Below are 14,253 nucleotides of genomic sequence, written 5' to 3'. Positions count from 1 at the left end.
CATTTGTTGTTACCTTCCCTTTGTTTTGATTTATACATGAGTTTTGAAAACATTTCAGGGCTGATGTTGTAGCTTGCACATGTGTTGGAGCTGGAGATGAAGTTTTGCTTAATCACTCCTTTTCCGTATGTGTGATTGATGAAGCAACACAGGTGAATAGATTCGGTTGATGTTTGCAAGTCATCTGTGAGTATATCAACGGGTGTGTGTGTTTTTCTTACTTGAAAGCATCATTTTGTCCTGCATTGTTCAAACAGTTTGTCTTAGAGATGAATATCCCATACACTGCTTTTCAGGCAACTGAACCAGCAACTTTGGTGCCAATCTTGAGAAGTGGTGCAGATATTGTTGTCCTTGTGGGAGACCCAGTTCAACTTCCACCCACGGTTGTGTCATCTGAAGCTATGATGGTATATATCCTTGTTTCTTTGTGTAACTATGTTATAAATCCAATTCTGATAAAGTGTACATGATGCTAAAAAATTGTATATATCCTTGTTTCTTTGTGTAACTATGTTATAAATCCGATTCTGATAAAGTGTACATGATGCTAAAAAATTGTTATTTCTGAACCCTAATCCATGCATATAATTAAAGTTACAACTTTCTTGATTTGCAAAATTCATGAGGCTGTTTCTGGTGTCCATGGGCTTTTTCATCAGATTGCAAGTTTACCTAAACTCCTGAAAATCTTCATTTCCTTTCTTTGTTTAGAATGTCTTTGACGATGAGGTTTTAGTTGGATTTTTTGTAAAAACAAGCATCATTGTTGATGTTTTATTGAGGTTTTTGAAGTACACTCCAGGCTACTCATAAGCTTGACAGCCATTGTTGAAGATTGTAACTACTAGAATCCTAAAGCAAAGCATGTGTAGCAGTGAAAAGCCCTTTTTCTCCTATCCTGATACTTACAGGTTTTTTGATGGGTGAATTGAAGCTGGCTATCTCTAGAAATGAGCCTTTTGAGTGCAGCCGTTATAATAGTAATGCCAAAGCTATGCACTAAAGTTGGTTGTCTCTTATTAGGAACACTTTGAGTGCAAATCATTGTATTTTCAAATGAGCTACTTTTAATACATTTCAACTTCCATTACTAGCCTGCACGTTACAGTTTATTTTTATCGCAGGCAGGCTTGGATGTGAGCCTTTATCAGCGTTTACAGGAATATGGTTTGAACCCCTGCTTTCTTGATACACAATATAGGTATTGTTCTACCTCTTATTCTAAATTCTTCGTGTAGAAAAGAACAGTTTTCGCAGTATCCTGCACCCTGGTCTAATACAACTCAATGTCATGATCTCAAATTTGAAGCTTTACGGTTTCTTTAGTCGTAATACCGTCTTGTTAGAAGAGATCCACTTGCTAGGGCACATAGTGTCAAAGGATGGTGTCCAAATAAATCCTGCTAAAGTTGAAACAATCAAGACATGGCCAACTTTGAAGACTGTTCATGATGTCTGTAGCTTCTTGGGATTGTGTTCCTATTACAAAAGATTCATTCCTAATTCTGCTGAGATTGCTTTACCTTTACATGCTCAACAAAAGAAAGAGGTCACTTCCAAATGGACTCAAAAAGAGATTCAACTCTCAATCTCTTGAAGGAAAAGATGACTTTAGATCTAGTAATCGTTTTACCAGACCTCAGGAAGTCATTTGTGGTCTTGTCTATGACAATAGTATTGGTTCGGTACTAATGCGGGTAGTAGCCTATGAAAGCAGAATCTTGCAAGGGCCAAAAAAGTCTAAGAAAGCCTTTGAGAGAGAGCTATTGGCTGTGATTCATGCACTTTCAAGTTGGATTTTGGAAACACTAGTTGCTAGGTGTTTATTTTGTTGTCCAAACAGATCATCAAACTATACTTCTTGACAGTCAAAGTTATGTGAAAAGCACATGCGATGGGCAAACATTTTGTCTATGTTCTACTTTCAAATTGTGCATGTGGAAGGCAAAAAGAATGTTGTGGCTGATGCATTGTCAAGAAAGCCACAAATTTCAGCTGTGTCAATTCCTTATCATCATGAGCTTGACAATATGAAGGAACAATATGTTAATAATGAATATTTTGCAAGGATTTTTGAACAATTGTTAGATGGACGACGCCATGAACACTATCTCCTCAAGGATGGTTTTATGATAATGCGTGGCAAACTGTGTGTCACTAGGCCATTGCGACACAAGGTTATGGTAGAAAGTCATGTCCCACCATATGTAGGGCATCGTGGTATAGATACAATAGTGAAAACAGTCGAGACATTTTTTTATTGGCCTACTTTGCGAAGAGATGTGGATGCCTTTGTACGAGCATGCGTAATTTGCCAAAAGGTGAAATTTGACAAGCAAAAAGCTCTAGGGTTGCTACAACTTCTGCCTATTTCAGATAAGCCATGGGAAAGTATAGCTATGGATTTTATCTTTGATCTTCCGAGAACATAGTATATGGGCCATTATTTGCAGTTTCAACAAACAAGTCCGTTTTATTCTTGTCAGGAAGAAGTGTGATAAGTTGGCATGATTGTTTATGTACAATGTGTTTAAGTGTCATGGTATGCACTATTAATTGTCAGTGATCATGATCCTCGCATGACAAATTTGTTTTGGAGAGGCTTCTTTGATAACATGGACACAACGCTCAAGTTTTCATGCTCATTTCACCCACAAATCGATGTATAGTAAGAAGAGGCTAATTCTATTGTCCTAGACTTGCTTAAATGCTATGCTATCTGCTTTAGTATGCATACAACAATACAACGCATTCGTCAAGAGGCAAGGTATCCTTTGAAATAGTTGAAGGTGGCCAAAAGGTTCCTCCCATTTAGCATACAAAAGATAAGATTTTTGAAGCAGATCAATATGTAGAAAATATGGATGAAATGTATAAGAAAATGAAGCTTGCCTTGGAGAAGACTTAGGCAAAGCTGAAAAAGACTGCTGATCGTCATCGACGTGAATCCTTGTTTTCACTTCGTAGTTGGGTTGTGTTGTGATTTCAAAAGGTAAGATTAAAGAAGACGAAGGACAAGGAAAGGCTATTTTTAAAGCTCACTATGTGCTACTATGGGCCTTTTCAAGTAATTGACATGATCAACGATGTTGCATATGGGCTGAAACTGCCAAACAATTGGAAGATTCATAATGCCTTTCATGTGAGTCTTCTAAGACCTTTTAAGGGAGATGTGTCGGAGGCACATAAAGATTAAAAAGTTAAGGGAAAAGTTGCAAGACGTTATTTGGTGAAGTTAGAGGATTATCCACCTATGGATGCAACGTAGATGGGAGAGAGTGAACTCGTAGAGTCACCAAATGTATTGCCGCTTTATCTTGAAGCCTTTGGTTTATAACCCATGTATTCCCCAACTCAGACCACTTCAGTAGAGCAAACGTCACAGGTTATGAGACATGCTCAAAAGGGGGTGAACTTGGAGCTAGCACTTCTCATGTACATACGGATTCAGTGCAATAGAACTGTATATTGCTTGACAAATGTTTGAGGTACAATGCTCACTTCTATGATAGACAGAAATGGCAAAAGTGTGAAGATTTTATTATGTCATTTGTACTCTTGTTTGATAGTCTTGTTGCAGATACATGTGATAATAAAAGCGTGCTAATCACACTAAATCATCCGTAGCATGTTGCATGCATGCAATCAAGGGCGTTTGCAATTTCAAGAGGGGGATATGTCACGGACTGTGACAAACATTAACCTTATTTGTTGGTTTCCTTCCCTTGATTTTTATTTAATTTTTGGGACCCTCTTTTTGAAATCACAAATGCCCGGACATTGCATGGCCAGTGTGAAACGGTCGATGGCCGAGAGTTTCACCTACAAGAGTCGAGGTCAGGCAACCACGAGATGGTTGGGCCGATCGGCACTGAAATCCGACTATTGGAGAAGTGGCCAAGCTCAATTAAAGTCTCTTAGGCCCCTTGCAAAGACTTCATAAGTTGGAGGTTAAACCAAATGGGGCAAACTGGACACATGTCAGTAGAAGATCAACCTACAGGCAACGAAACCGCGAAACATGTTTCGGCCAAGTGAAATGTGAAATGCCCGAAACACCTGAAACGTTCAGCATGCAGGTGAAACGCCTCTATTGAAACGCCTAAAAATTTTGGGGGTACCTCTATTGTTCACACCTATTATGTGTTTATATAATACTATATATATTCAAAATTAAATTTCGGTCGTACGTTTCAACGAGGCTACTCTCTTGGGTGAAATGTTTCGGGGTGAAACGTCCCCATTTCAGGATGAAACGTTTTGGGTTTGAAACGTTTTGCGGTTACGTTGCCTGCAGGCCAACACACCCTCCAGAAGGCCCATTCTCAGCTTCGGACTCCCCAAATATGAGAGTGGAGGCTGATTTTCAGTTTTTGTGAGTGGATTTCAGGTTTGAAGCTTTAATGGAAAGCTTGCCTTCTTCCTTTGTCTCACGTAGCATAATGATTTTCTCTCGTGCATCTCTCTCTCTCTCTCTCTCTCTCTCTCTCTCTGTCTCTCTCTCTCTCTCTCCTTCCTTTGCACATATGGTAATGCCCCTCAAATTGGGCTACTTAGATGACCGTGCACAGTATTGTTAATTTTATGCACATATGCCAAGGCAAGAGGCTTATGAACAGGAACCGGATTAGCTATTTGCTAATCCCCTAGAGGTACGCACAGTTCCATCGTGAAAATTGCGAAAACGGCGAGTTTTCTCGCGTGAAACTCGTCCAAACCAAAGGGAAGTGTCCCATTGCGTGTGGGAGCTCTTGAGACACGCGTAGACGTGTTTGCTCCGCTCAAACCGATCCAAAATAGAGAATTATAGCCTGGTATGTTTATTGCAGTTTTAGGGTTTTGCACCTTAACTACAAGTTAACACCAAGGAAGCCTTGGGGTGGTTATGTATGGGTTTGGGCACCTGATAGTGACCAAAACAAGAAATTACAGCATGTTGGAATTGACCTACAGCTCATCAGAAAGCTTCTAAATGCAAGGGAATCCATCCTAGACGTGTACTTTTGATCTACAGGGGTTTTGGTGCTGTTATGCGGCCGAAATTGGTTGAAAACTTGCAATTTCACCCCTTGACAGGTTTGAACAGCTTGGTGAGAGTTTGGTGTAAGTGTTCGGGTCGTTTGTTTGCAATTGAATAAAGAAATACCTAAAGGGATGCTAGTCTTTGGGGCCAACAGGGTGTCATTGTCTACTTGGGAGCACTCTAGCTACCAAGTTGTGGATTGTTTTGAAGTGGTGAATTCTAGTTACAGGTTCATTTGTGAAGTTTCTTTGTGTCAAAGTGCAAGGAAATTTAGACGACATAGTTTTGAGTGAAAGCTAAAGTTTTTCGCACTTTACTGAGGCTACAGGCCGGTTTCAAGTGCTGTTTGTGTATTAACAACCATTTCTACCAACAATATTGATCTTTGGATGTGTTGATACAGGATGCACCCTGACATAGCAGCATTGCCGTCCAAATTATTCTATTCAGGAAAACTAAAATCTTATCCTTCACCATCGGACCGGCCAGCTCCAAAGGGGTCAGGATGTTGTCCAATTTTCCTTTTTTGAGCTGTGAATGCTATCAAAACTGGCCGTGGCAATGAGGTTGCCGTTGATTATACCATTGTGATCTCATTTTGTTGCAGAGCTGATCATAATTGTTTACTGGTAGCTCACAGTGTGTTCTTTCTTAGGTTGCCTTGGCCTAATGTATCAAAGCCAATACTGTTTATGGATTGTGTGGAAGGAAGAGAGGAGTCTACATCAGAGAGTACCTCCTGGTTTAATCATGTAGAAGCTACTCAGGTATATTGTTAAAACTTAAGTCTCAAGATAAGACTCGCAAGCATTCAATTGGTTAGCTAGCATTGTAAGGTTCTCAGTGGCAATGCTGCTTCATGCTTCTTTGCTTTTCAATAGCTTGCAGGTTGTTATTTTGCTTGAAAAGTGCTCGCAAAGCTGAATGAAACAAGTGGTAGTTGTTGACATCTAAATGAGTGAGAATGGATATCAGAATTGAAGGATACAGCTCCCTATCATTTAGATTAAACGCAGGCTTCTGGTTCTGATTACTTTTTGAGCATTTGATGGCCTGCCATTATGTCAAATAGAACTCAAAGCTGATGTTCCTCTCATTGCAAATAACTGCAAGGTGTTTTGCAGCTCGAGTTCAAAACTTAACAAAGAGGTTACTATATGCAAACTGCTTCTTGTAGAGCTTGGAATGCATGCAAACTGTTTAAAGTATGCTAAATTTGCCGACCATAGAGTTCCAGACAAGTGGCTGCCTCAAGCGCTCCTCAATGCATGTGGGCTAGTGTTGCTCAAGGCCACCCGCTCGCAAGACTGAAGCAAGCTCACGGCAAAGCGATCCTCCCATCTCCTGCTCAGGCCTACTCTGCGCATCTCTATGGATATCCAGCGGGTAGGCCCATCTGTGGGACCCTGGCCCGAATCTGGTGGAGCAGCAGCTCCTTCCAGGGCTCCTCCCCCCAAAGAAGTCCTCTGACCACAAGCTTCCCAAGGAGGTCTCTACTCTGCCGTGCTAGGGCTATGATCCTTAACCCTTCTCTGACCACAAGCTTCCCAAGGAGGTCTCTACTCTGCCGTGCTAGGGCTATGATCCTTAACCCTTCTTGATGACCTGTCAGGAGACTTTGGCCCGAGCTGATTGTGTGTCTCGCCCGTCCACATTAAGTTCCTAATCAGCCTCTCCAGCTGGCTAATGCAAGAGCTGGAGAAAATCCAGCAAGACACGATGTACCACAGAGTAGCCAACAACACCTGGTTGGCCACCACAACCCTGCTAGCAACAGAAAGCCATGCTGATCTCCAATGGAGCAACTTGGGATAGAAAGTAGGAGGAGCAATCTGCTGCTCTGGTGATAGATCCAAACCAGCCTGACAAGCCAAGTAGCGTAGTGGTGTCCCCTGAGGGATCCACCTAAAACCCTCTCCAAGCGACCAATCAGGCGTGGAAGCATTACGAACCGACAAAGCCGCCAATTGATCAGTGCTCCCGATGCACAACAGAACACCTCAAGAGATTGCTCGCACCTGTGCAAGTTGAACTCCTGGCCCTCCAAAAACATGCCTAAGTCATCATCCAACTCGGCATCCAAAAGCTCCTTGCTTCGAATAGGCAGCTGTAGTCCACGCAAAGCAACCTCGTGTGAGGTCAAAAACCTGCTGATTGCCTTAACATAGAAGAGAAACAGGAAGGGGGCAAGAGGGAAGCCCTTTCGAACCAATCGTGTGAGCATGAAGCGTTCTCTTCTTCTCCCTGCCAACACCACTTGGTTGTGTGCACATCTGGAGAGAATTGACACTCCTCTAATCCACGCATGTGAAAACCCCATCGGACGCATAGTGCCCTCAAGGAAACCCCATTTAACTCTGTCATATGTCTTCTCAAAACCGAGGAGTACCACAAGATCCTCTCCTCGGAAGCGTGAAGGGAAATCGCCTCCCAAAAGGTGAAAACATTGTCAAGGATGCTGTGCTTCTTGACAAAGCCCATCGGTGTCTCATGTATAATGCTCTCAAGTAGTGACTGAATTCTCAAATTTAGAGCCTTTGCTAAGATTTTGTAGGCTTAGTTGAGAATGATGATGGGTCGCCACTGTCGAATCTCATCCAAGGAGCCACTGTCCAATCTCATCCAAGGAACCTTCCTCCTGGGGGGTAAGTTAAAATAGGCCCTCACACATGCTTTTTGGTATCTCCCCAATGTGCAAAAGGTGTTGGTAAGCACTACTAAGGTCTCAACCAAGCAGCTCCTAGTACTCCAAGAAGAAGCTGGGAGTCAAATATCCTCCCTTGCATAGCTACCCTTGGGAAGTGCCCTGAGGGCCTCCTGAAGCTACTCTCAAGCCTCTGACGCATCTCCTCATTGACTAAACAAGGCAACTAGGTTCACACCTACTCTCTGCATGCATCTCGACGCTCGGTTGAAAGCAACTCACGGTAATAATTGCGCACATATCCTTGGGCTCTGCAGTAAGAGACCCAACCCACCTCAGCTGATAGACATTGGTCTGCTCGTGAGGACCCACAATTTCAAAGTACTCACTAGTGAGTCTATCACCCACCTGAGTCCATTGAGATGTCTGACGATGGAAGGCAAATTCGTGTCGCCGTTCCTTTATGATGATGAGCTCTTCCGAGCTTGCTTCATCTGCTCCTCCATCCAAGGGCTACTTGGGCGACGCTCCTACATCCTCTGCAAGGAAGCAATGCCATGTCGGAGCCGCTTCTCCTCCTCCCTGGACGCAGCTTAACGAATAGTAGACTACTAAAGCAAGAATCTACTAAGCTCCACAAGGCTAGAGGCTACTCTAGCAGCAGGGTCTCCATGTGTGCCCATACTCGTTGTCCGAAGCGCTGCAACCTGCTTTCTGAGCTGTCCCCAACAGAATCCTCTCTAGAATGTGTCGCATGACACTTCCACTCCTCTGTCTAACTAACACGGTAAGAATCACTGGTGCATGATCGGAAAAGGTAGTCTCTGCTAAGATGCATACTGCACCTTCCATGTCACAAATGTGATCACTAGCATAGAAACGATCTATCCTGGATAGATTCATGCCCCTTAATCTGCAGTCAGACTGTGAGAAAGAGAGGCTATCTAAGGACCGTACAAAGCCTGCATGATGCCATACATCCGAAATCCTCAAAGTCATGCATAGGCGCTCCCAACCAGAGTGGCATTACTGCCTCCAATCCTATCCGAGGGATCCTCCAGCATGTTGAAGTCTCCCCCAATACACCACTGCTCTACATGAGGCAAGGACCCCACAATATGTTATTAAAACTCAGCCCGTGCCCACAAGGCTACCTTGAACCTGCATGGTGACCCACTGTGCCCTGCCTGGCACAAGAATACCTCTGCTCACAATGGCCTACTGCATGAGTCTGCAATAGTCATACATACACCTCCTTGAATGCTATCAGGCCCAAAACCAGCAGACCAAAAAGTCTAATAGCGTCTGTCCACAACGCCGAATACAGCTCTCATAAAGGTGGTTCCCTTACAACGTTACCATCAAACGCGTTTTGACAGGTCAAGACAGGTGAAACATTTCGGGCCTTGAAACGTTTCGCTCACCAAGTGAAACACAAGCCGTTTCACTAACAACAAGTTACCATAATTTTAATTTCAAAGTCGCTAAACGCACGTTTCGGTCTCACCTTTCACTGTGCTTTCATTTTGGACTGAAACGTTCCGTGGTGAAACGCCGCATTTCAGGGTGAAACGTTTCGGCCTTGAAACGCTTCGCGGTTACGCTGTTCCCTTAAAGCATAAGAATATCTATCGTGCCACCCACAAGGCATCTCTGTAGCTCCTGCCACAAGCGACCCCTCCGACATAGAAATTGGGGTTCACCTAGGCTCTGCACATTCCATGAGACAATCCTCATGGGGTCAGTGAGAAAATCGATGCCGCCGCAGCAATCAACCTTGCAATCTTCAAGGCCGGCTTGGATGGGGAGTAATCCGCATCTGACCGACCTCTAGAAAGCCGTGTCTGCAGCGACTGTCCAGTGTTCAACCCACGCCCAAGAAGAGCTTGCAATCTGTAGCGCTACATTCTCTGTCGAGGAGTCCTCGTGTACAAATAGAAAGCAGAGCACTTCGTGTATCTGCAAAAAAGTATATCACAATGTTGATGCAGCAAAAGACGCTGTGCACACACTCACACACCCAGAAACCTTAACACAACACAAGGTATTCCCCTAATTTTCTCACCTCACTCACCACCACTCAAAAGCTCAATGAAAATACTACCCACAAGCTCAATTCAAACTCCTAACACCTCGACCTAGAAGCCCTTGTCTGCCTGCAGACACTACAAGGTGAACCGAGTTGATCAACACTTGAAATCACACTTGATGGTGACCAAAATATACAAGAAAAACCATCAAAAACTCAAAAACTCCAGCCACAAAAGGCCTCTCTCAAACCATCGCCAAGGCTTCACCAAACTCCACTCTGTTGGACTCTTTGGAGTAGCCTCAACCCTAATGGCACCAATACAGGGTCACATAGTCTTGCGGAAAGCCACACCTTCTTCCCTCACTTCCTCACACACATACATCCATGGAAACCATAGAACTTCCATAGACTTTCCCAAGTGCAAAATTGAAGAGAAAAAGCTCTCATTCACTCCACACACTCGAAAATAGGACACGAACGCGACAGGACTGCACTAGACCACCTGTAGGAACCTTGCTTTCTCCCACACACATAGAGGTGAAAGTGTTGAGTATTGGCTTCAAAAGTTCTCCTTCATCTGGAACCATCACAACACCGTGAGTTATGTGGCAATTTAAAGCATTTTCACACCATTTTTTGCCCTTTTTTGACCTTTTTGGGCCAAGTTTTGGCCAGTTTTGACCCTCAGCGGGCATTTTTTTGCGGGAAAAATACCTAGCGGACTCCAAAATTCACAAAATTTTGTAGGCTTGGTGCTCGATACCCAAATCTCATTGCCACATGCTCACATACTATTTTTTACCACTTCGAGGGCGGTGCACGCATCACCGTAGATCAGGCACTGTAAATAGACAGTTACCGCATGTGCCAAACTTCTCGGGCAGGTCGAGGGTGCTTACTTCTCCCACTTGCATTTTTTACATTCTAGAAAGCTTAAACACATTCCCTAGAACCAAAGGAAGCCTTTGGAACCATATCCAAGGCCCTCATACCCTATCTAGGCATGTACGTCTGCTCGGCTACTGGCACCCAAACCTCACTATTCACAATGTGTACACGCTGTATCTTTCTTTAAAACTTGAATCCACTTTGCAAATCTCCCAAATGCATGTATTTACATCTCTTTATACATATGCCCATGCATATACACGCTACTTTGTACACGTCGAAAGCGGTCTATCATCATTGCCCACCCTCTAGGTAAAGCATTTATGCTCAACCACGAGACTATTCGCATGTGGAACTACATCCCTTGCAAAATATTTCTTCAATCTATAACCATTTATTCTATAGCGCAAACATTCATGAAACAATTTTTCTAACTCATATGTGCCATTAAAAAATACATGCTTCACTCTGTATGGACCCAATCATTTGTCCCTCAACTTCTTTTGAAAAGTAAAATCAAAGCGAGAGTCATACTCCGGATCTCCCTCTTTAATCTCTTTCTCTGGTAGCCTCTTATTCATTTTCTCCATCTTTGTCTCTGCTTGTTGAAGATAATAGTTACTGGCTTTCTCTCTATTCATTCGCAACAACTCTAGAGAAACTGGAGCTTGTCATTATGCGCACCTTGCTTTCTGCACAACAATTTCGAGGCATCCAAGTGCACCTATGGGCATAAGAGCTTCCTTTCCATAAACAAGCTCATATGGCGTAAACTGTGTTTACACTCTATACGCAGTTCTATAAGCCCACATACACTTTTCTAAGTCAAAGTCCCACACTTTAGGATGCTCTCTAGCGTACTTTGATAGCATCTTCACAATTTGACCATTGCAGTTTTCAACCAACCACATTGCATTGTGGGTAGTAAGGAGAAGAATGCTTATGCTGAATTTTCAATTTCTCCTTGAGAGCAGTAATAAGTTTTTCCTTAAACCCTGGTCCACGATCAGAAATGATAACCATAGGAGCTCCAAACCTGCAACACACTTGTTCATACAAAAAAGACGCCACTCTTCCTGCTGTTACATGTTTTACCGCTCTTGCCTCCACCCATTTTGTCAAATAGTCCACAACCATAAGGATATACCTTTTGCCATTGTTGGTCCTTGGACCTACAGCATCCACTCCCCATTTTGCAAATGCATCAAAAGACATTATAGCTTTTTGAGGCTCAACCAAAAGCTTTCGATTTGCAAACACTTTGCATTCATGGCATGTGATCCTTACCTTGATGGCCTGTTTCTTCATGGCAGTGCTTCAAAATCAAGCCTATTTCATCTTTGTATGGCACTTTCCTCATAATATTATCTTTGCCATAAAACATGAGATACTCACCTACCAATGTGTAGTTTCTTGCTTTTGTAACTATTCTCTTACGTCGAACCTTTGACATGCCTTGTGGACATTGCCCTTTACCAAGAAATACTTCTACATATTGCAATCATTCCCTTCCTTCATACAAGGCTTCCTTGACCTCTAAAGGAGTTACCAAGGTATCCAACTTGTCCCTAGCCAACTCATCAGCTTCTTTATTCTGCTCACGAGGAACATGCTTAAACTGTATCTTCTCAAACTCGTGCAAAAGCTTCTTGATGCCATAAAACCACTTCTTCAAATTGTCTTTCTTAACATTCCACAAACCAAGCAACAGATTCATGACTAGCAACGCATCCCCTTTTGTAGTGACCCTCTTCAATCCAAAGTCAACACACTGCTTCAATCCAAGGAAAAGCGTGAGATTTCGGCCTCATTGTTACTTTCAGCTTCGTCAAGATCGTAAGCTCTAGAAAAGATTACATCGCCTTTTGGGTTCTTAATGACTACCCCACCACTTGCCTTTTGAAGAACTTTCCTGTATGGACCATCAAACATCATTGTATACACATCTGTAATATCTAATTCTTCTTCATGATCATCCTTGTCAACCCTTGGGTAAGATGGAAGCTCCCCTCCCTTGTGTACCACCATGTCCGCCAAGTGAGCTTTAAGAGAATGATCCACTTTAAACTCAAACTCATACTCTTGAAGCTCCAAAGTCAACTTTAAGATGTGCTTGCTAGGCTTCAAATGTTGTACTACATCCGGCAAAAGGTTCGATGTGGTGAGCACATAGAACTTTTGGGGCAACAGAAATGTTTTGAACCTGCGACAAGCAAGAATCAAGGCGAATACCCACTGTTTAATTTTTGTGTAGGAGAACTCGCTTACATTCTTCATCTTGCTCTCAAAATAGACTGGCTTGAAGTTACTTCCTTGCTTTTGTAAGAGCACCGACCCAAAAGCTACTGACCCCACACTAATAGATACATAGAAAATTGATTGCAAGTCAGGACTCTGTTTGGTAGAGCACACAATGCCTCCTTGATACCATCAAAAGCCTGTTGCATGTCTTCATTCCACTCAAAACCTTGGACTCTTTGACTCAATTTTTGGAGAGGATATACATACTGACATAGCATCCAAAAAAAAAGGCGACAGATACCTGAGCTTATGCACAAATGATGCCAAATCCTTTGTGTTGCTGGGCGGATCCATAAGCAATAAAGCCTTAACTTTCTCTAGGTCGGCTTCTATTCCATTTTGGGAAACCACATGTCCTAGCAAAGCAAATGGACTCTGGCATGAGCAAACTTAAAATTCTTTGGGTTGAGTTGCCCACCCTCTTGTTGAAGCCTTTCAAAACTCAACCTCAGCTTCTCCAATGTGTGACCCTGGAGCTATAACATCCAATGTTATCCATGAAAACTCGAATGAACCCAAGTAGGGACCAAACAATCTATTCATCCACCCTTGGAAGGTAGCATATGCATTAACTAGCCCAAAAGGCATTCTTTTGTAGGCAAAACAACCCCAAGGAGTAATGAAGGTCGTCTTTAATCGCTATCAAGATCTGAAAGTAGCCAAAAAATCCATCCATGATTGAGTAGCGTTTATGACCTGCAACTTGATTGAGGATTTCATCCAAGAAGGGTAGTGGATAATGATTCCTTTTCGTGGCAGCATTCAAAGGTTTGAAATCAATACATATCCTAAATCTTCCGTTCTTCTTGGACACAATAACTACTGGAGAGACCCATTCAGATTCCTCCACTCAAAAGACGAATTCTGCTTCCAAAAGCTTCGTCACCTCCTCACGAAGTTCCCTCTCATGAATGAACCCCAACCTCCTAAGCTTTTGAACCTTTGGCTTGGCACCTTCTTTTAGATTGATTCTATACTCGACCCCTTTAGCTCCTTGCAACTTTTTATATTCAATGGCAAATAGCTTTGGAAACTCCGTAAACATGTCTTTGTACTCCTTTTCTTTCTTTGTCAAGTCCTCTCCTAGCATGCTCCTTGTGTTCACTTTGGCAGGCTCTACAATTGCTTTTGTATTATTCTTCTCCTCCTCGACCTTCACATCATGCATCGATGCTTCCTTTTCGACACTCATCCCAAATAGATCAGGACATAATTGCATCAACCCTTCCTCTATACTTTCTTTTGATGATGTAGACGAAGCATCACTATCATACGACATAGTTTCTGTTGAATCCGTATCTTGCTGTGTATAGCTCTTGTGTGTCTTCATATTGCTGACAATGGTCCTTCCTTTCTCTTGGT

The 14,253-nt window shown here is 42.8% G+C and overlaps 1 protein-coding gene across 3 annotated transcripts in view; it reads left to right on the top strand.

Annotated features, from left to right (window-relative positions):
- The window catches only part of LOC147445965 (uncharacterized), a 184,735-nt gene that overhangs the window by 164,674 nt on the left and 5,808 nt on the right, over positions 1-14,253 (top strand). For all 3 annotated transcript variants that reach the window (XM_086525292.1, XM_086525291.1, XM_086525293.1), the window contains 5 exons: positions 59-152; positions 297-410; positions 1,128-1,204; positions 5,430-5,525; positions 5,682-5,793. In XM_086525292.1, the coding sequence (XP_086381418.1) occupies positions 59-152; positions 297-410; positions 1,128-1,204; positions 5,430-5,525; positions 5,682-5,793 (493 nt within the window). The remainder of the gene's footprint in view (positions 1-58; positions 153-296; positions 411-1,127; positions 1,205-5,429; positions 5,526-5,681; positions 5,794-14,253) is intronic.

The sequence above is a fragment of the Adiantum capillus-veneris genome, chromosome 12, assembly GCF_014529385.1.
Source record: "Adiantum capillus-veneris isolate H3 chromosome 12, ASM1452938v2, whole genome shotgun sequence".
Lineage (NCBI taxonomy): Eukaryota > Viridiplantae > Streptophyta > Polypodiopsida > Polypodiales > Pteridaceae > Adiantum > Adiantum capillus-veneris.
The sequence above is the reverse complement of the archived record's forward strand: the minus strand, read 5'-3'. Positions and strand labels throughout refer to the sequence as shown.